A 19,989-nucleotide genomic window follows, 5' to 3' on the forward strand; every position below is an offset into this window, starting at 1 on the left:
TGTTTTTTTTCTTTATTTTTATGCATTTATGAATGTAGTAATTAAAATGTCAAGATGAGCTGAAAATTTACATATATAATAATTATTTAAATTGTATTAACCACAATAATTAGCACATAATGTTCTTTATGGTATTTTCAATATCATCATGGAATTAAAAATCATAGTTCATGAAAATGAGTAACATGGTATATATCTAAGCAGTCAATGGGAGTAAATTATGTCTAATTTAAACACTAAGTTATTGGAAAACTCGAGCTCCTCTATAGACGTTTATTTCATTTTCCTATATAGATCTGACATGGATTTTGATGCAATAATGCAGTAAAAAATAAATTTTAACTTTAAACATTAAAGGTTTCGTGATTATTAAGTAAAAGAAAATAAATGTGAGAGGTTTCGAGTGAAGTTAATGAATTTAAGAATAGTTATTTCTCGTATCGTATTATAAACGGCTTTCCGCGGATATATAATGTACAATTATAAGATTAAAACTAGTTTTTTTTCCCCCGAGGTGCCGAAGGCACCGGATAAAAAATACTGGTTTTAATCTTATGATTGTACATACATTTCTATATTCGTAGAAAACTGGATATAATACGATGCTAGACATAGTTTTTTCGTATGGATGAGAACCGGTTCCTATCCACCGGATTCGAATGAATACGAGAAAATATATAGAAAATATTCATAATACTACAATCAAAGAAAAAATAAATATTTTTGCTAAATTGGTTCGAAATATTGTGATTAGTTTATTTTTACAAATAGTTATCTCGACTTGTTGTATTAAAAAAGTGGTTATGACTGACTTATCCTGGACATAACAGTATAAAGGGATTATTATTACTACAATTTTAGGTTTACTTTATGATGACAACACGAAAGAATAATAGAAATCATTAGAATCAATATAAATCAAAAAAGTTTATTGCTTCTTAAGATCTCTGTTGGGCTGTGAGTTTAGATAAGCTTAACATTGGTACCGGAATGGTTTCAGGCTATTTCTTTGGTAAATTTAAGCCTTGGGATGACTTTGGGTTTCTTTTCTTTTTCTTCTTATCCATTACAATTCAGAGGCGATAGATGCTAGTGGTTACGGTGGCTTCAAGGGGCATTTTAGGTCGGAGGAGTGGGAACATCGACCAGACCCCGAAAATAAATTTTCAATTTTAGTTTTAAGAAGAAAAAGGTTTTGAAATCAAGTTTATGTTGATATATTAATAGATACAAGTTCGCATATACAAATTTGATTATAATTTTTTTCTCTAAAAAATTACAAAGCTTAATTACAAATGAAAACAATATAAAAAGCACTTTTAATACTTTAAATGACATATCTTTGGTTATGAAAATTAATGAAAAATGAGATTCAATTATTAGCTGGAATCAAATAAAAATATGTAGAAATACCTATGCGTACAAGGACGTACAAGATTTCTTTTGAGGAGGGTAAAATAAAGGGTCTCAATTTTAGATGGGGGCAATCTAACGGTTTTTTTATTTTGATGAGGGTAAAATGAGAGGTTTCACAGGTTTGAGGGGGGTAAACTACCCTTTACCTCCAACCTTGGACGTTTATGCAGGCTTCACTACCAATTAAATAGGTAATCCCAAATATCCCAATAAGTTTACCTATTTTAGATTCCTAAATTTGTGAAGCTACTCTATAATTCACTTTATCAGTCCTTCCTTATCATTATGGGGAAGCTGTAATTTCAGGCTTTTATAAGATAGACAGCTAAAACTTTTGGTGAAGATTCCCTGTACCAACTGGTATTCATCAAATATTTAATTTACATGGTTCGTCGGCCAATGCTTCAATAGACAAATATTTGAATTTATTTTTATTTATTTCATATCATTTCTCTTTTGTTTTTTTTATGTTTTTTCTATTTTATGACAGCTGAACATCTGTTTTATATCTCATTTTGTATAAATGAATTGTATATGTTTACTATAGGACTTTATTTATTAATTGTTGAAATGATTTGAAAATGCATGTTGACTTAATTTTAATTGAATTGGTTACCTATTTAAAAGTTTATTATAATTTTTATTTGATTCCGCTTCTATGAGTATGATAATGTAAGGAGAGAGGGGACATTGGACTGAACATTATATTATTTCCCAAAGTTCAAAAATTGGAGACCTTTCATTAATCTTGCTTGGGTTGTACTGTACAAACTAGCAGATACAATTTGTTTACCTTATATTTCTAATTTACAGAAATGGTAATTTGTTATTGGTGGATAAGTTTGGACACTGCTAGTTTTTACAGCCAATTTAAGTTTAATATGTCCCCAAAGGTTTTACAACACTGCACTGTATAATTTAAGGCCAAATGTGCCCTCCCTCCCTGCAGTGGTTAATATGAGGAGTGAAGCTACTCTAAACAACGCTCTGTCCGCATTCTTCTGGATGTTCGTGTGCGTTGGCTTTCCGTACAAAATATGCTCCATGCCTAAACCAATAAAAATGGTTAATTTTTTACCGCCATAATCTAATGAAGGACATGCCCCCAGCCCACCCTCGCCCTTTAAAATTATGGGGTTTTGCCATCAAAATTTTTTTATACCCGTTTCCCAAACAAAAAAATGGTTAATATTCACGCGTTAAATTAACCTAATTTATTTCTTTTAAGGTTAGACGTTCTTCTTGAATTGTGCGATGAAATATTACATACAGCTCGTATTTCAACATCAGTCTTTATGGCATTTGAAGAATATCGTTATATTGGTAAAAAGTCAGCCATATATCACATATCAACTGTCGATAAAAGGACAAATTTTATAAAAAAAAAAAAAACTTTATAGGCTAGCATAGCAGTTGTCATTACATAAGCCATACAAAGTCCACACATTTGTTTTGTTTACATTTTTTTATAATTTAGCTAATATTGTTAGCTATGATAATAACTTAGGTCAATGCTATATATAGCAGATAATGACCATTGCAATTGTATGTCGACTTATTTATAAACAAGGATATCAAACTCTTTCCTAGAGTCAAAAGTGCTTAAATTAAAAAATTATTTATTGAAGAGATAAAATCAACCTTATTCGACGTTCACTCAAAGCCCAAAAATAATGGACTTAAAAGTGTATTAAACTGTATATAAGACATTTGCGAATATATTGATACCATTAATTTGCCTCTTAGATAGAAAAAAGTATGTTTTTTTTAATATTTTTATCTTGCTACAAATCAAATTTTAAATTTAAGTCACCAAAAATGCTAAACTAATTTTTGCTCTAGAAGAATCAATTTTTGGAGTTAGAAAGTGCTTAATACCTCATTTTAATCGCCTGGCATTGCTTTATAATATACAGGTAATGACTTGGTTTTTTATGGAACAGCTGACTAATAAATCGAGGTTTTGTGATAAACCCACTTTTGTTGTTGCTCCATAAATGATATTTTTCCCAATTTTTTTGGCTGTAAAGAAGCTTTATATATTCATATAACATCCACCTAAATTTGACTTTTGATATTTTATTTATAACATCACCAGAGGGAATTGAATTTTGGAAAAAAATATCAATTTATATTTTACACTGCTATGCATTGTTCTTGTTCTTGTTTCTAAAAAAAATTATATTATAAAAAAGAGAATTATTTAACGCTTCTATAGGTATGTTTATCATTTTTCTAGGCTAAATATAACTATAATTAGACCATTTTAAAGTTAGACATCATAACATATTAACACAATTATTGAATTGGTCTGTATTATTAAGCTGGCAACTCTTAAAACAGCTGCATTTCATTATCCTATTATATATAGTAATTATTATATGTATAAACACACTTAATTTTTTAACTTTTTATTGATGGAATACATATGTTTCTCTATAAAAATAGATCATCAGTTCCAATTAAGATGTATAAAATAAGAGTTAAAAAAAAATATACATATATATGTCAATGCATTTTGAATCATTTTAAAAGACTAAATAAGAAAGAAGTGTTAGAAAATTGAGCCCCCTGTGGGTTTTTTTACTGCTTATATCCTCTTGGGGTTGGGGGGAATTAGCATCTTTATATAAAAAGGGGGAGGTGTTTAAAGAGAATTTTTAAAGAGAAAAAAATAGGTCATATTTTATCATTTGCAGTTTTACAAATTAATACATATTATATAAAGCTTTTTTGTCTGTAGCTTAAGATTTCGGTAAAGTATAAGGCTATTTTACTAATTTCCTTACTCCTTTAATTACAGAGCTCCTAGATGCTGCTAGTAAACAAACAAAGTAAAACGATTCCTGAATAATTGATTTACAATTTTAAAAAGCAAAACATTTTTACAATTAGGATGTGTATATCCACGCCATGGTTATTGTTAATTCAGGCGTGTTAGAATTAATCTTAAATGTTGGAAGATGATTTTTGTAGCAGTAAGGTACTTAGCAACTTTATAATCATTACTTTATGTAAAGGGATGTCCCAGGGGGGGGGGGGGGTTAGGGGGTTAAGGGTTATTAATTAATTTGATTTGGGGCAACCCCATAATTTTTAAATTTTTAATTTTTAATCTTCCCCTCTCCCCCCCCCCCCAAAAAAAAAATATAAAAAGCTTTGACGTCCTTGCCTATATTATATAAAGATTTCCCCTACAAAATAAACATGGGGATGCCCAAATTTAGATATTTCAATTTCCCCCCCCCCTTCCCCCCCCAAATCAAAAAGCTTGGACGTCCTTGATTATGTAAGCTCATTTAAAACATACTGAAATCAATTTGTGTACAACAATTATCCTATTTAGTTTTTTAGTAGTGAAGCTACTCTATAATTCATCTGTATGTCTGTCCATTGGTATGTCTGTCTGTCTGAGACGGAAAGGGGAAAACGAGATTTTCTCGGCTTCTATAAAAGATAGAAGGCTGAAATTTTATGGATTGAATATTCTCTCTCTCTATCAATACTCCATATTTTCATCAAGTTTCATTAGGATTTGCCAAAAAACTGGGGTGGGCTATATCGATTCCTACATTTCAAGTTTTCATGATTTTCTCTACTCCTATTCAAGATAGATGGTTGAAATTCAGGGATTGAATACTGTGATATTTTGCATAATTTTATGAAGTTTATTGAGATTTACTTATTGGGGTTCTACCTCAAACATAAGAGTCCCAAATGTTGGAGTGGACAAATGCAGGAGTCCCAAACATCGGAGTGGACAAACGTAAGAATGGGACAAACGTCAGAGTGGACAAACATGGGAGTGGAAAACATTGGAGTGGACATTGCTTAAATAAAACCTAGGAGTGTCTACTATTTTAATAATATTACAATTTTGAAATTTTTTATACCCCTGTCTACAAAATAATGACTATGGCTGCATCGCTCAGCCCCCTAGCCTATATCCTAACCTAACCTAACTAAGAAAAGTAACAGGACGAAGGTAGGGGGGGCTGTGTTTGTATAAAAAAAATTCAAAATTGAAAAAAAAGTTTGGGACTCCTGTGTTTGTCCACTCCGACGTTTGTCCCAAAAATCCTGCGTTTGTCCACTCCAACTTTTGTCCCACTCCTGTGTTTGTTCCACTCTGACGTTTGGGACTCATGCATTTGTCCCTCCAATGTTTTTCCACTCCTACATTTGGCATGGAACCAATTATTGGTTGGGGTGCTAGTTTGATTCCTAGATTTGTAAGTTTTAAGGATTTTCTTTACTCCTATTAAAAATAATTTAAAAGGTTGGGTTTATACCCCCCATAATATATTAAGGGGGGTGATTACCCCCATCTCTAAAAAAATTACCCTTTTAAAAGCACCTCCCCCTAGATACTCCTGCACTCCCCCTTGTAGTGACTAGGCCAACTTTATGGTCTCTGGTTTCAGGAAGCCCATTCAATTATGAGATTTTCACATTATAAGAGCACTCTTATAGCATCCTCTCTATTAGCATTACATGTGTAATGCATTATAGACAGACAAATAGATATTGTGAGGGTTCCTACACTTTATAACACCTTGTTTTGCATGGTAAAAATTGTTCCAATAGTTCTTGATATTAATATTTTATTTAAAAATTACAATAACTTGAATATAATGATGTTTAAAAAATGCTGAAATTATAGTTATATTTAGACTAGAAAAATGATTAACATACCTATAGAAGCATTAAATAATTCTCTTTTTAATTATAAAAATATTTTTTAGAAACAAGAATGAGAACAATGCATAGCAGTGTAAAATATAAATTGATATTTTTTTCAAAATTCCAAAACTATCCAGGGTCCTATATGAAGCATCCATAAAACACAGAACTCAATAGGTACTGTAATTGTCAAAATCTTAAGCTGAAGACAAAAAAGATACTACTTTATATAATAGGATAATGAAATGCAGCTGTTTTAAGAGTTGCCAGCTTAATAATACAGACCAATTCAATAATTGTGTTAATATGTTATGATGTCTAACTTTAAAATGGTCTAATTATAGTTATATTTAGCCTAGAAAAATGATAAACATACCTATAGAAGCGTTAAATAATTCTCTTTTTTATAATATAATTTTTTTTTAGAAACAAGAACAAGAACAATGCATAGCAGTGTAAAATATAAATTGATATTTTTTTCCAAAATTCAATTCCCTCTGGTGATGTTATAAATAAAATATCAAAAGTCAAATTTAGGTGGATGTTATATGAATATATAAAGCTTCTTTACAGCCAAAAAAATTGGGAAAAAAAATATCATTTATGGAGCAACAACAAAAGTGGGTTTATCACAAAACCTCGATTTATTAGTCAGCTGTTCCATAAAAAACCAAGTCATTACCTGTATATTATAAAGCAATGCCAGGCAATTAAAATGAGGTATTAAGCACTTTCTAACTCCAAAAATTGATTCTTCTAGAGCAAAAATTAGTTTAGCATTTTTGGTGACTTAAATTTAAAATTTGATTTGTAGCAAGATAAAAATATTAAAAAAACATACTTTTTTCTATCTAAGAGGCAAATTAATGGTATCAATATATTCGCAAATGTCTTATATACAGTTTAATACACTTTTAAGTCCATTATTTTTGGGCTTTGAGTGAACGTCGAATAAGGTTGATTTTATCTCTGAAATCTTAGTAATCTATTAATCTATGTAAACAATTATGAATTTATGATATACTCAATCTGAAGATTAAAATTAGTGGTTGAAATATTTGAAAATTTATCTATAATACAAAGTAGATCGATGTCTTTCTGTTAGTTTGTGTGTTTGTTTGTCTGTTTGTTTGTAGCGAAGGATCTCGCTAACTGCTGAACCGATCGGTTTCTCCTTTACAGGGTAGCTTCTCATAGGTCCCGGGAAGGTTTATAACTATTTTCTTGGGGGGTGGGACACCCTCAACCCCCAAAAAAATGAAAAATACCCCCCCAATTTTTTTTTAAACTAAAATTAAAATAGTGGGGTCGACTAACTACCCCACAGTGAGCCCAGGAATCCAACTTTGTGGAAAAAATTATTTATGCCCAAAATCGAACTTTAGAAAATCAATTATTTCAAAAGTCCATGTTAAAATTCATCATATTAGAGGAGGTTTGCCATTTTAAATTAATGAAAAATTTAAAAAATTCAAGTTTTTATGGCCTTCTGAAGTTGTTACCCTGGAATTCACGAAATTTAGATACAAAAATCTCCCAAAAAAAATATTTTTAAATTCTTTTTTGTTTTACTTGCCATTTAATCAAATATTAACTTAGGACGTAATGTAATAACATTTTAGAAAAGTTGTGCAATTATCTAACGCTGGATAACAAGAAACTAAATAGTTTTGTATTAAAAAAACCTCTTGAATCCATATTAAAGAAAGTTGGTGAAAATGCAAAAAAAAGCACATTGAATATTTTTTTAAGCTCTGATTCAAATACCTTGATCTTTTTAGCAACGAGGTGAAAATTTTTAGGATGAAGTTCTAGCATTAATTAGGCAATATATAAGAGGATCCCATTGGTCTTATCAACTTTCACTTAGTTGCTTAACCTCTATAGATATTTTTGTAAAGGTCGTTTTAAGCTATTTATAGTGTATAATCCTTATATAATTTGTTGTCGGATTTCATTATAGAGAAAAATCCTTTTACAGGGTAAAAATCTGGCAAAATGCCTTTCCGATAAATCAAGGCATAAAATTTTCCCACCAGTGGTGGAAAAGTTAGAGCACCTCAAAATAAAATTTTACTATGCCCTTGTGTATTGGACCCTGAGGGCCTCCTGGAGGGGCTACCAGAAATCTAAAGTTATCTTTAGAACCACAATGGCCGGCTCTAACTGCACTCAGAAGAAGTCAGAGATAATTGCCGGCCGCCTTCCGTCCTTTAATTGGCGGCAAAGTTAGCACACCAAAAAAATGACAATTTTTTGTTGTGTTTTTTGCACACAGGGTGGCGTGTGTTTGTGGCGCAGCCACGTGTATTACCACTTTTTTGTAGGTCATTCCAAGCCGGATTGGCGGGTGTGCGGCCAGAGGTGGTCTGATCGGCCGTTTGGCCAACAGCCGCAGTTAAAGGTCGCAAAAATTGTCAAAAATTGAAGTTTTTGAGGATTTTTGGCATGCCAGTGCAGCCAGACTGCTTGGCTGACAGGCCTGGGACACATGTCACCTGACACATTAGGCCATTGCCCATCTTTGCTATTTTGCACAATTTTTTTCCCATCACTTCTCTGGCCGTGATGGCCATTCAAAGTGGCCTGGATCAAAATCGACCAAAAACCAATTTTTGGGGGTGATATTTTGACCCCCCAATCATCTAGAGAGGGAGGAAGCGATAATCTTGTTAATTCTGTAAAAGGTACTATAAAAACCTTTTAATTAAAAAAAAAATTGTTTGATTTGGTTGAAAAATAAGGAAGTTATTAATTTTTTCCACAAAATTGGATTCCTGGGCTCACTGTGTACCCCCCCCAAAAAAAAACTCCCCCCCCCCAATTTTTTTTTTTAAATCTAAAATACGAAAAATTGGTTTGATCAAACCTCTTGGGGCAAAGCCCCTAGAGGCTAGTGGCGAAGCCGCTAGCAGTTTATAATAATCCTTATACTAAAGTAACAGGATGTTTGTGTGTCTGTGTGTTTGTTTGTACCGAAGGATCTCGCTAACCGCTGAACTGATCGGGTTCTCCTTAACATGGTAGCTTCTCATAGGTCCCGGGAAGGTTTATAACTATTTTCTTGGGGGGTGGGACACCACCAACCCCCCCAAAAAATGAAAAATACCCCCCCCCCCCGAAAAAAATGAAATTCTTTTAACTAAAATTAAAAATTTGGGGGGGCACCCGGCAACCCCCCCCCCCCGAAAAAAAAAAATTTTAACCCCCCCCCAAAAAAAAAAAATTTTTTAAACTTTTTCTTAAGAATCTAAAATAAGAAATTGGGTTATCAAATTCGACTCCCCCCACCTCAAGTGCCCCTAGAGACCTCTAGGGTCGTAGCTGGTAGTCCTTATACTAAAGTAACAGGATGTTTGTGTGTCTGTGTGTTTGTTTGTATCGAAGGATCTAGCTAACCGCTAAACCGATCGGGTTCTCCTTAACAGGGTAGGTTCTCATAGTTCCCGGAAATGTTTATAAATATTTTTGGGGAGGGTACCACAACCCTCCCAAGAGAAATCGCCCCTAGAAAAAATACCCCGCCACCAAAAAAAAATTCAATTTAATTTTTTTTATTTAAAAATAAAAAAGAGGGGGCGTCAGCCCCCAACCCAAAAAAAAATTCCCCCCCCCCCAAAAATTTTTTTCTTTCTTTAATCTAAAAAAATATCTATCAAATTTAACTCCCTCCGCCTCAAGTGCCCCTAGAGGCCTCTAGGGGCGTAGCCGCTAGTTTATAATAAACTAAAAAATCAAAAAGATGCTGTCTAAAATGGTGCAAAAAATGGGGACAAATTTCAAATTGATTTGACGGGGCTGTTTATTTACGTCACAAGTGAGGGGAAAGAAAAGGGAAGGAGGAAAGAATCCCCCTAGAAAAGAGATGGGGGTATGACGTCACACGCCAAAACAATTTGAAATTTGTCCCCATTTTTTGCACCATTTTAGACAGCATCCATATCTATCAATAAAAGTAAGAATAAATAATATATGTATAACTCTGAAATCATTACAGACTGACATAACAACTAATAGAGTAAATTGTAGAGAATCTTTGCTACTATAAGAAACTTACATTAGACTCCAGAACCAACCCACAACTACCACAGCCAGTAGTGCTTGTAATATTCCAGTTATTAAACCAACTATCACACCCTTCAGTTTGCTATCATAGGATGATTTTCCTGAATATAATATTCTAATTATTAAACTAACTATCACACCCTTTAACCTGCTATCATAGGATAATTTTCCTAAATCTTATAAGTGGTCAGTAAAGGCTTAAATGTAACATTATTTTTTCGCTAGAACCCCGTCCACTAGGATATTTGCATATATGGTTTATTCTAGGTAGATTTGCCAACTAAACTTCCTTTGTAGATTGCTTCTAAGAGCAAAGTCAAAGAAAAATCTGGTTTACCTGTAAAAATGTGAATAATTGCTCCTAGAATTGTACCAAGTCCTGAAAATAGTTTAAATTTTATTTGATTTTCTTTAATTTCTTCCTTTAGATCTTTAATATTTTTGTCACGGTTTAGTGTAGAACTAATTGATTACAGGTAGAATATTTTTGTTTCTTTCTGAGTTGTGAACGAAAATGGATTATATTTTAGTGATATGGTTATTAATGTTTACTTTACTGACCTTCATACATTAGAAAAATAAAATTCTTGCCCTAAGCGAGATTAATCATTATAGAATATCTTTTAAACAAGCATGACATAAATAAAAGCGAAGCTTTAAGATGGGAAGGATGGGCAAAAAAGCAATAAGTAATGTAGAGAGTCAGAACTTAATAAGCAGAACATTGATTTGTTAATTTAAACAAATTTGTGCAGTAAAAGAGCATACTTTCATTTATAGGATTTGCTCATAATGTTGTACCTTGGTTGTATTAGGAGTCATTATTAAAAAAAACAGATGAATCGAATATCACAACATACAAAAAGTTGATGTCATAAAAGTTAAAAATCAGCACTTTTAAATAGACTTAAGGACTTTCTGGTATGGATAACAGAGTTGCTACGCTTTCGAAATCATACCTTACTGTTATAGGAATTATCCTTCAAAGTTTGAAATTAATAGGTCAATTCTGACATATTTGAATTAACGAAAAGGGCTAACCGTTACGGAATGACGAACCTATCCTAAATATAGAAAAGCTTCTCTTTCAAAAAGATTTAGGAAAATTATATATGATTTTAAGTTCCTGTTCTAGATTATTCTTAGAAACTTTTTCTTAAATCCTACACACTTCAGGCACAAAAAAATGTTGCTAAGCTGTATATGTAACTTTTTGCAGAAAAAAATACAAGAATTTAGATAATGCAATTTTGCCCGTCTATTTTCAAATTTAAAGCTGTTCTTCAAGTTGCTATGAATGTTACTTTTAAAAAAGATATTTTGAGTTAATTTGATTTCCTTGAAAATAATTAGGTTTGTTATTGTCAATTTCTGTCTGTCAATCTGTGTCTGCCTGTACCGAAGGATCTCACCAACCGCTGAACCGATATGATTCACTTATACATACAATGTAGCTTCTAATAGGTCCTGGGAAGTTTTATAACTATATGTTAAGGGTGTAGGATACCACCTTCCTCCCTAGATAAATCGTCCCTATAAAATTACCACCCGCCAAAAAAAAGTTTCAAAAACTATCTTCTAACCTTCATCAACGATTTTTTTCCTTTAATTTTATTTATAACATCTGCATTATTTTCGCCTAATATACATTTTTGACTATTATATTTCAATAAAATAAAAGTTTCGCGTTGAAGGATGTTTCATTGTTTACTCTCCTGTTAACTAAAACGCAATAAGTTAGAGACTACATAAATGGGAGGGTAACTACCCTTCTTTATTTTTTTTCCATAAAATGTTTTAACCCTTAACAGTCGGGCCCCTTGCCGCACCTTAATCAGTCGGGGGGGGGGGGCGTTCAACGCCCCCCCCATATTATCTCAGTTCCTATTAGAGCTAGAGCGCTTCCTTCACCCTTTTATTTAACAACCTTTGTTTTTAGGTCCTTTGTTACTTAAAAATTTCAAACGGCTGTAATTTTCTTATTTTTGAAGCTAGAAGAACAATTTTTTTGCAGAAAATGTTTATCTTTATGTAAATTTTATATTTGAAATGTCAAAATATAAATTTCAGCGGCCGCAGCTGTACTTGGCAGCTGCCAGCCGCCGCAGTCGGCGGTCGGCGGGAAAACGGCGGTGGATCTTTATGAAATTTTAATACGTTATGTAGACATGTAAGAAAAGCTTAAGTTTAAAATTTGAAGTCTCTAAGTCAAAAATTGAGGCCACAGGAGCCTTTTAAAGATTTCTGGAGACCTGGAGGATCAGGACCTGCAGGATCATACCTGGAACCTGAAATTGACTTGAACACCTGTATTTCATATAAGGATGTACTACTAGAGGATATTTTAGTATTTTGGCAAGATAAGATACTTTGTTTAAGTCAAAAAAATATTTTTGCTCTTTACCTGGATGACCCTGCCAGGTTTGCTGGCATCCTGTGCCCGCCAGAATGGAGATATTCAAAAAATTCCAACTCTCAGTTATGTGTCATACCCAAACTTAAAAAGTCACGCAGTTTGGGCTCTTTATCTTTCACACACAGAAAATGAGATAAAAAAAAACGGATGGGGGGGCGTTCAACGCCCCCCCCCCCCCCGACTGTTAAGGGTTAAATTCACCTGATTTGTAAACAGAATTAATAATTGATTTGAAGCTTCATAGAAGCTTTAATCTAGATTTTAGAGATTCACAGGAGTAACATTCTCACCACGCCCCCCCCCCCACCTACACGCTCTTGCTTACCTGGTACCATGTTTAGAAATGCAATGAGATATGCCAGAGGAATTGGAAGGATTGGCACAGATTTCTGGAACACTGATTCTTTCTCCTAAATTTATTTATAAAGTAGCAATGTGTCTGTCTGTCTGTATGTCCTCTAAGATCTTGTAAACCCCATCAAAAGTGTTGGCTTTTTGTCGACATGAACGGTTATGCCAACTTTATTGCTAAGTAAAAATTGGTCGTGTCTAACAAAGTATCGACACAATAATATTTACGTATATATGTATGATATTAAATAAAGTAGCTATGGCTGACGTAAAATTGAATGAGATCACCGTTGATAAATTTTTATTTATCTTATCAGATTCCCATACATATCTACAATTTCTTTGTTTGAAATAAAGGCATAATTGTATTTTTTTAAACGGAATAAAAAGAAACAAAGAGTTTATTAGCTTGACGCTTTACTAAGTTGAACCCAGACAAAGATTTGAATCCAGAATAATTGAAAACAGTAAAAGTCATAGTCAGACACTTTTACTGTTTTCGAATAATTAACCCTAATCAATAGGAGGGAGGGGGGGGGGGTGACGAAATACCCTCTCTCCTCGTTTGTTTTCCTCTCAATTGTTTTGTGTGCAACCTACAGACCCCAAACGCAATGACTTATTAAGTTGAGCAATATGTGATCGAGAAGAAAAGATCCCATATCGAAATTCCAACCGATCAACGGTCATGGTGACCGATCAAAGTTACCTGTGCAGATATTATTTCCCCTTCCACAATTTGTCCATTTACATCTCGTATTGTTGCTTTTCCTTTTCCCATTTTCACTTAAAATTATAATTGTATATAATCCATTATGCTTCTGATTCTAATTCATTAGAATCTGCGGCTCTAAACCGACGCTTTCAGACCCTGGGGAAAACAAAGCACACAACTCATTATCGGAGGAAAACTGCGATTCAGTTTATTTTTCCAACACTGAAGTTTTGTTTGGACTGGACGAAATGTTAAAGCCCTGTAATAATTTAAACAGGAAATGCTAATTAAATAAGGAATCTGAGGTAATTCAACCCTAAAAAAAATAGCTTTAAAAATGGTTGAAAAGCTACACATCTTTGGTAGTTGTTTTCCTATATATGCATAAAAATACAAAAATGGTCAAACTTAAACCAGGTCGTATATTTAACACCATCTCATTTTTTACAGCGAAACTTTTCTACGGTTTAGGTCGATCCGTAAGTCTTTCTGTAATAGACAGCTCATATAGTTAATTAAGGCAGGTAGTGTTTAGAATCATTGCAGCTCTATAATAATTACAATCATTTTTGGCTTTTTCATAATCATCTCCTAAACTTGATTTTTATCATTATCCACAATTTTATATGCAAAGCATCTCCCTAATTAAATCTTAAAATGCATAATAATGTAAAATACTAAATGTGACGTTACCATACATTTATTAATGTTCGTTAGTCTGATCTTCTGATATATCAAGCTTAGCTTTCATGGATGCTGTCATCCTTGTTATGACAATCACTTCTACACATGGTATGCACTGAAAGTCAGACAAAAATCATGATTATTCCTAGCACAAAAGTTTACATCAAAATTATTTTTAACACGTGAAAAAGAAATGAAAATAATAAAATAATATTTTCTGTAAAAATCATTGTTTAGTGTATAACTGTTAAGTATCAACTAAGAAATTGAACTTTTCTTGACTTAAACTGTGTATCTTCAGCTACATAAATAAATATACAGCTAGGAATAACTTTTCAAGTATGGCTTCTAATCTATTTAATATCCGCTGGATTGGAACCGGTTCTGCGCCATAGCAAATAATCACTTACTGTGTCTTATAATGGATAATTTTTCAAGAAAAATTCGAAAATCATAGAAATAATTCCTGCTTTTTTGACCAGGACTGTGGCCTCTGAGCCATCAAAATAGGAATAACAATACTGGTTTCAATATTATGATTGTACATTTTCATATTCGTAAAAAACTGTATATAAAACGATACAAGACATATTTTTTCAGAATCGGTTTCGAAGCCATACTGGGAAGCATTTTCCCCATCCCTGTGTGTGTTTTAGAATGTTATTATGCGCCCAAAGAATATGTTTAATTATCTAGAATCATCATATACCCAAATAAACTCACACATGTTCATTTAACTTCATAAAAAAACGGACAACATCAATAAAAGCGAAGTAGAGTGCAATAACTGAATAAGCAGAATATAAATGTTTTCAGTCGAAATAAAATTGTAAGTAATTTTTTTGCAAAATTGCGTAAATACAGGATGCTTCTTACATTTTTAGGACTTGATTATAGAGATGCTTCGCTTATAACATTGTACCTTGTTGAAATAGGAATCAGATAAAAAGGATAATATAAAAAGGATAATTCTTTCATATACAAAATTGTTGTCAAAAAGGTTAAAAATCAACATGTTTAAAATGGACGTATGAACTTGTGGGTATTGATTATAGAGTTGCTACGTTTTCTAAATCAGACCTAACTGTTACAGTAATAACATGAAAAGTTTAAAATAGCTAGGACAATTCTTACATGTCTAAAAACTAAAATAGCTAACCGTTACGGACAGACGTATGATCAAACCGACCTTAATTATATATAGAGAAAAGCTTCCCTTTTAAAAATATTGATGGCAAAATGGAAATTGGGTTGAGGAATTTAACACTAACACTTGCACCTTATTCATTTTTAAAGGGGGAGGGGGATATCCAATATATAAAAATTTGAGGAGGTGTATTAAATATCACCCCCAGCCTCATATTAAATATAATTCAAAAAACAAAGAAACATCTAGGCATAGCAATGCATAACAGGGGTAGAGAAAATGCCTAAAACTTAAATCTAAAAATAAAAATAGCCCAAAAACCATCCCAGGAACTATGTAAAGCTTTCCTAAAAGCAAAAAAATCATAATCAGTAGTTAGCAAATTCTTAACGGATAAACAAAACTCTTTTACCTTAAGTAAGTGGGTAAATAATTTCCAGTATTTTATCGCTCTAATAATTTTACTTTATTTCTAGGACCTTTAAAAGAGCTTTGCGGAATTAGTAAGCATACAAAAATACTAAAAAATCAAAAATTTTAACAGTTATTTATCGCATCGTGTTATAGACAAATTTTCCTCGGATTTATAAATGCAAAATATATTAGATTAAAACCAGTTATGAGGGGCCGAAAATTGGCTAACAAAAGTAGTATTAATTTTATGATTTTATTTTAATATTAGTGGAAAATTGCCTGTAATGCGATGCTTTACATGATTATTTAGTGTGACTGAGAACTGGTTCTAATCCAACGATATCTGTTTCGAAGCCAAACTAAATAGACTATTATTTTTAGTTATAAAATCTTTAACAATAGATTTTTTAAATTTCTGTAAAGTTCTGTATAAAGTTTCATACTTATTGTTTTTTTTTACATTATTATTTTGTTTGTTGATAAAAAAAAATACAAATCAATTAGCAACTAAAATTAAGATTTTTTTGTAACAGTTCCGCCCAAATTTCTTAAATTTCCCTTTCTATCTCACTCTTACTTCCTCTTTCTCTCTATCTCTTATTCTCTCTCTCACTCTACCTATCTGTCTCTCATTCTACTCATTTTCACATTTCTCTATCTTTTACTATTACTCTATTTCTCTATCCGATGACTGGGAAGTTTCTCTTTTGCCCATATTTTTTAAAGATAACAAAGAAAAGAACAATTTAATTGTATAAAGTAGTAAGTTATTTGTTTGTGTATGTATATTAATGTATATGTACCCTGAATGATCACATACACGGCTGGACCTAACGTTTAGTAAATTGTAATAAAAACAAGGATTACAACATCCATAAGTAGCGAAGCTCATAAATTATGAATGGATATAGTGAAAAAATTACAATATGGCAGTGTCATACAATAAACATTAAACTTGATGAAATAGGGAAATAACGAAAACTTTAAAATCACGCAACTTTAAAATCACGAAAAATTCAAAATCTAGGAATCAATCTAGCACCGCAATTGATAGACAAATCTTAATGAAACTTGGTGGAAATATTTATCTTAAATAGGAGCCGAGAAAATCACGTTTCCCAAATTTCAAAAAACGTTTCTTACGGACAGACGGAAATTTGAAACTAAAGAGTAGCTTCGCTACTAAAAAATATTTTGTGGGAATCCACTACCACCCCAAAGCCATTAATAGAAGTGTATAAAAGCCAAACAGAGCAAATAACTCAATTATAGAATAATTATGCACGAGAATAATTTATAACAATATTTATATATAATTTAAGTTTCTTTCCCTGGGGAGTAAAGTATAAAATAATTTTTTTCCAAAGAATTTTGTTTGTTTACATTTAAATTTGTTGAGGCCGACATTTCGTGGGTGAGTATTCACTTCTGCTATTATCACATCCACAAAGCGTTTCATTTTCAAACCTACCCTGGCTTTATATGTGTAAAAGGCCCTAGCCCTGCGAGGCCTATACCTGTGGTGCCATAATCCTGAAGAGCACTTGGAGACTCATTTCTTTACTTAACCCTTACAGATCGGGCCCCAATTCCCACCTTAATAGATCGAGGGGGGGGGCTGTATGACCCCCCCCCCCCCCCGATCTGTAAGGGTTAAAGGTATTAAATAGAATCTGACATGAGGCAAGTGGGGAAGGGGGGGGGAAAGTATTTCTTAAGATGAAGGAGTCATTTTGACTCCTCAATTAGGATGCTGCCAAAGATATTATTAATCAAAAAGAAGGTGTGCTTTGTGCTTTTGTAATAATATGATGATAATGTGATACATGTGCAGAAATTAATACACAATAATTTCGTACAGTTATAGTTAACCTAAAGGGCTTTCTAGCAAAATAAAGATATACTATAAAAAATAACGTTTAAATAATCAAAAATAGTGTTAGCTATGGGCATTTTAGGGAATGAAAATAGAGAAGTCAAAGCACCAACTTTCAATTTAGTTATATAAAGCGTTTCTTTTCAGAAAGTGGGTAACCCCTCCAATATAAAATTCTTTCCTGTACCTTAAAGAAACAAATTCAAGTTGCACTAGAAATTAAAAGTAATTAAAAAATATGAAAAATTCTTTAACTTTACACCCTAAAAAATCCTTCAAAAATAAAGTTGTTTTTATCCTTAATCTAAAATAAACAAGGATTATAACATTTATAAACGCGAAGATCAGAATTTCCTAAAATAATGATGGAAAAACGTATTTATGGTTAACTCAATAATCAATAGAGTAGCTATTCAGGGATCTAAAAGGATAAACCTATGGCCATCCTAAATGATGATGCACAATATTAACCCATCTTTAGATTACAGTTAGTTGTTGTAGCGTTTGATCACTCAACTTTGTGAACCAACCAATCAAAATTCAATAAAAGTCCCAAAAGTTGTCATGCCAACGAATAAGACAACTTGTATATAAAACTTTGGGTACTAGTGTAAATTTTGTCCCTTACTATCCTTCTAGCACTAGCGTTAAAACATGCAGAGCATTATTTAAAGAAGCTCCTCGCTTTTAAAAATTGCCAAAAGATTAAATGCCCTAGTGAAAAATGAAACATTAAAGTAAATGTTTACAATTTCAAATGTCAAATTGTAACATTTACTATTATTCTCTTTTACCTTGTATGATATAGTAGCTCCATATTATTTTGAAAAAAATAGTTGCTTCGCCTTTAGCCTTTAGAGGATTACTTCAAATGTATTTTACCAAGACTTTGTTTTCTTGCCCCCTTATTTAAAAATAAATTAAAATAAGAGGGGGGGGGGGAGGACATTTTTACTTTGTTTGTAGGGTTAGGGTTAGGGTACAGCAGGCCATCCCAGGAGATATGCATAGGAATAAAAATACGCCCCTCTTCCTTATTTTCAACTTGTTTTGAAATTTAAGGGGGAGGGGGGGTGCTCGACTGACACTTTGAGGGAAAGCACTAACTGACCTTTAAAAAAATGTTCATAACTAACTAAGCTTCCAATATATCGTAAATAAGCAGTGTCAGTTGTACGCTTATTTCTTGAAAAGGCTTGCTAATAAATAACAAAGGGTGTGTTGTCTTAAGGTGTCAACAAAAAGAAAATACTTACGAATTGCCCCTCCACATCCCCCGAACTTGTGACGTTTCCCCATTTTTTGTATGATCTAAAATTAAATATGACATAAATTAATACATTCCTAATTATGATTATGATCATTGTTTTTAAAATCTTCACAAGCAAATTTAGACATCTACACTTAAAAGCAGCTGAGAAAATGATAAGTGACGATTGATCATTTAAATATTTGCAAAAACTTCCAGCTATCTATTTCATATAGCAGCTGAAAAAATCTTAATGCAGAGATGTACCACATGAACTGACAGACATTATAAATCATAGGGAAGCTTCGCTAATAAAAAGAAAAATTTAAAAATCAAAATACTCATTGATTTTAGCCTTTAATTCACCTCACTATACTAAATATTTATGTTAATAACTACGTATTAGGAGTCATCTAAATCTTTAAATAGGAAAAAGTGGGTTTTAAAGATATTATATATAGTAAAATTACTTTTCAGTTTCTAATAGCTTTCTAATAACTATTCTATAATAGTGATTGATCATAGTGGAGGATAACTTATAAGTTATCACTTATACATATAACATATGTATATATATTTCAAATTATAGTTTAAAGGGGAAATTTAGCTTTCTTTTCATAACCCCTTTGGAATTTACTAGTTAATGCCCCTAGCTTTTAGGGGGAAGGTAGAAATATAGCCTTAAACCATCTTATGCTATCTATCTTCCCAAAAATAGATAACTTAATATGTTACTACTTTAAATAATAGGATGTCAGTCTATATTACTTTTATTTAATGCTTCTAGTCAATATAATGATTATGGAAATGACTTAATTAAGAAATGCATTATAAATAAATCTTCCTCCTAATTAAAAAGTTAAAGATCATCATGTTTTAAATTGATATACGGAAATTCTGTAAACTAATTTTAGATCTGTTACACTTTCAAAATCAAACTGTTACAGGAATTATCATGCAAAGTTAGAAATCT

General features: G+C 32.1%; 1 protein-coding gene across 2 annotated transcripts; it reads right to left on the reverse strand.

Moving 5' to 3' along the window:
• Positions 1 to 2: 2 nt before the first annotated feature.
• Positions 3 to 19,074, reverse strand: LOC145305685 (protein stum homolog). 2 transcript variants are annotated; one of them, XM_080147396.1, is made up of 6 exons: positions 19,024 to 19,074; positions 13,641 to 13,717; positions 12,906 to 12,990; positions 10,502 to 10,543; positions 10,157 to 10,265; positions 3 to 2,464 (listed from the first exon to the last, which is right to left on the reverse strand). In XM_080147396.1, the coding sequence occupies exons 1-6, from the start codon at positions 19,064 to 19,066 to the stop codon at positions 2,392 to 2,394; spliced, it is 429 nt and encodes a 142-aa protein (XP_080003522.1). In that variant the 5' UTR covers positions 19,067 to 19,074; the 3' UTR covers positions 3 to 2,391. The 2 variants fall into 2 exon arrangements, with proteins under 2 accessions (XP_080003522.1, XP_080003523.1); XM_080147397.1 differs by lacking the exon at positions 19,024 to 19,074 and adding an exon at positions 14,345 to 14,459.
• Positions 19,075 to 19,989: the final 915 nt, after the last annotated feature.

The sequence above is a fragment of the Acartia tonsa genome, chromosome 14 (genome assembly GCF_053477335.1).
Source record: "Acartia tonsa isolate MP-2025a chromosome 14, ASM5347733v1, whole genome shotgun sequence".
Taxonomy (NCBI): Eukaryota; Metazoa; Arthropoda; class Copepoda; order Calanoida; family Acartiidae; genus Acartia; species Acartia tonsa.

What these genes read in the sequence shown, in the direction of transcription:
- LOC145305685 (XM_080147396.1), bottom strand. Translation starts at nt 19,066, where the DNA reads ATGGGGAAACGTCACAAGTTCGGGGGATGTGGAGGGGCAATTC. An exon ending in GGGATGTGGAGGGGCAATTC is followed by an intron (nt 13,718 to 19,023) that starts GTAAGTATTTTC and finishes TATAATTTTAAG; the next exon opens with TGAAAATGGGAAAAGGAAAA. An exon ending in GGTTGGTTCTGGAGTCTAAT is followed by an intron (nt 2,465 to 10,156) that starts GTAAGTTTCTTA and finishes TTATTGGTTTAG; the next exon opens with GCATGGAGCATATTTTGTAC.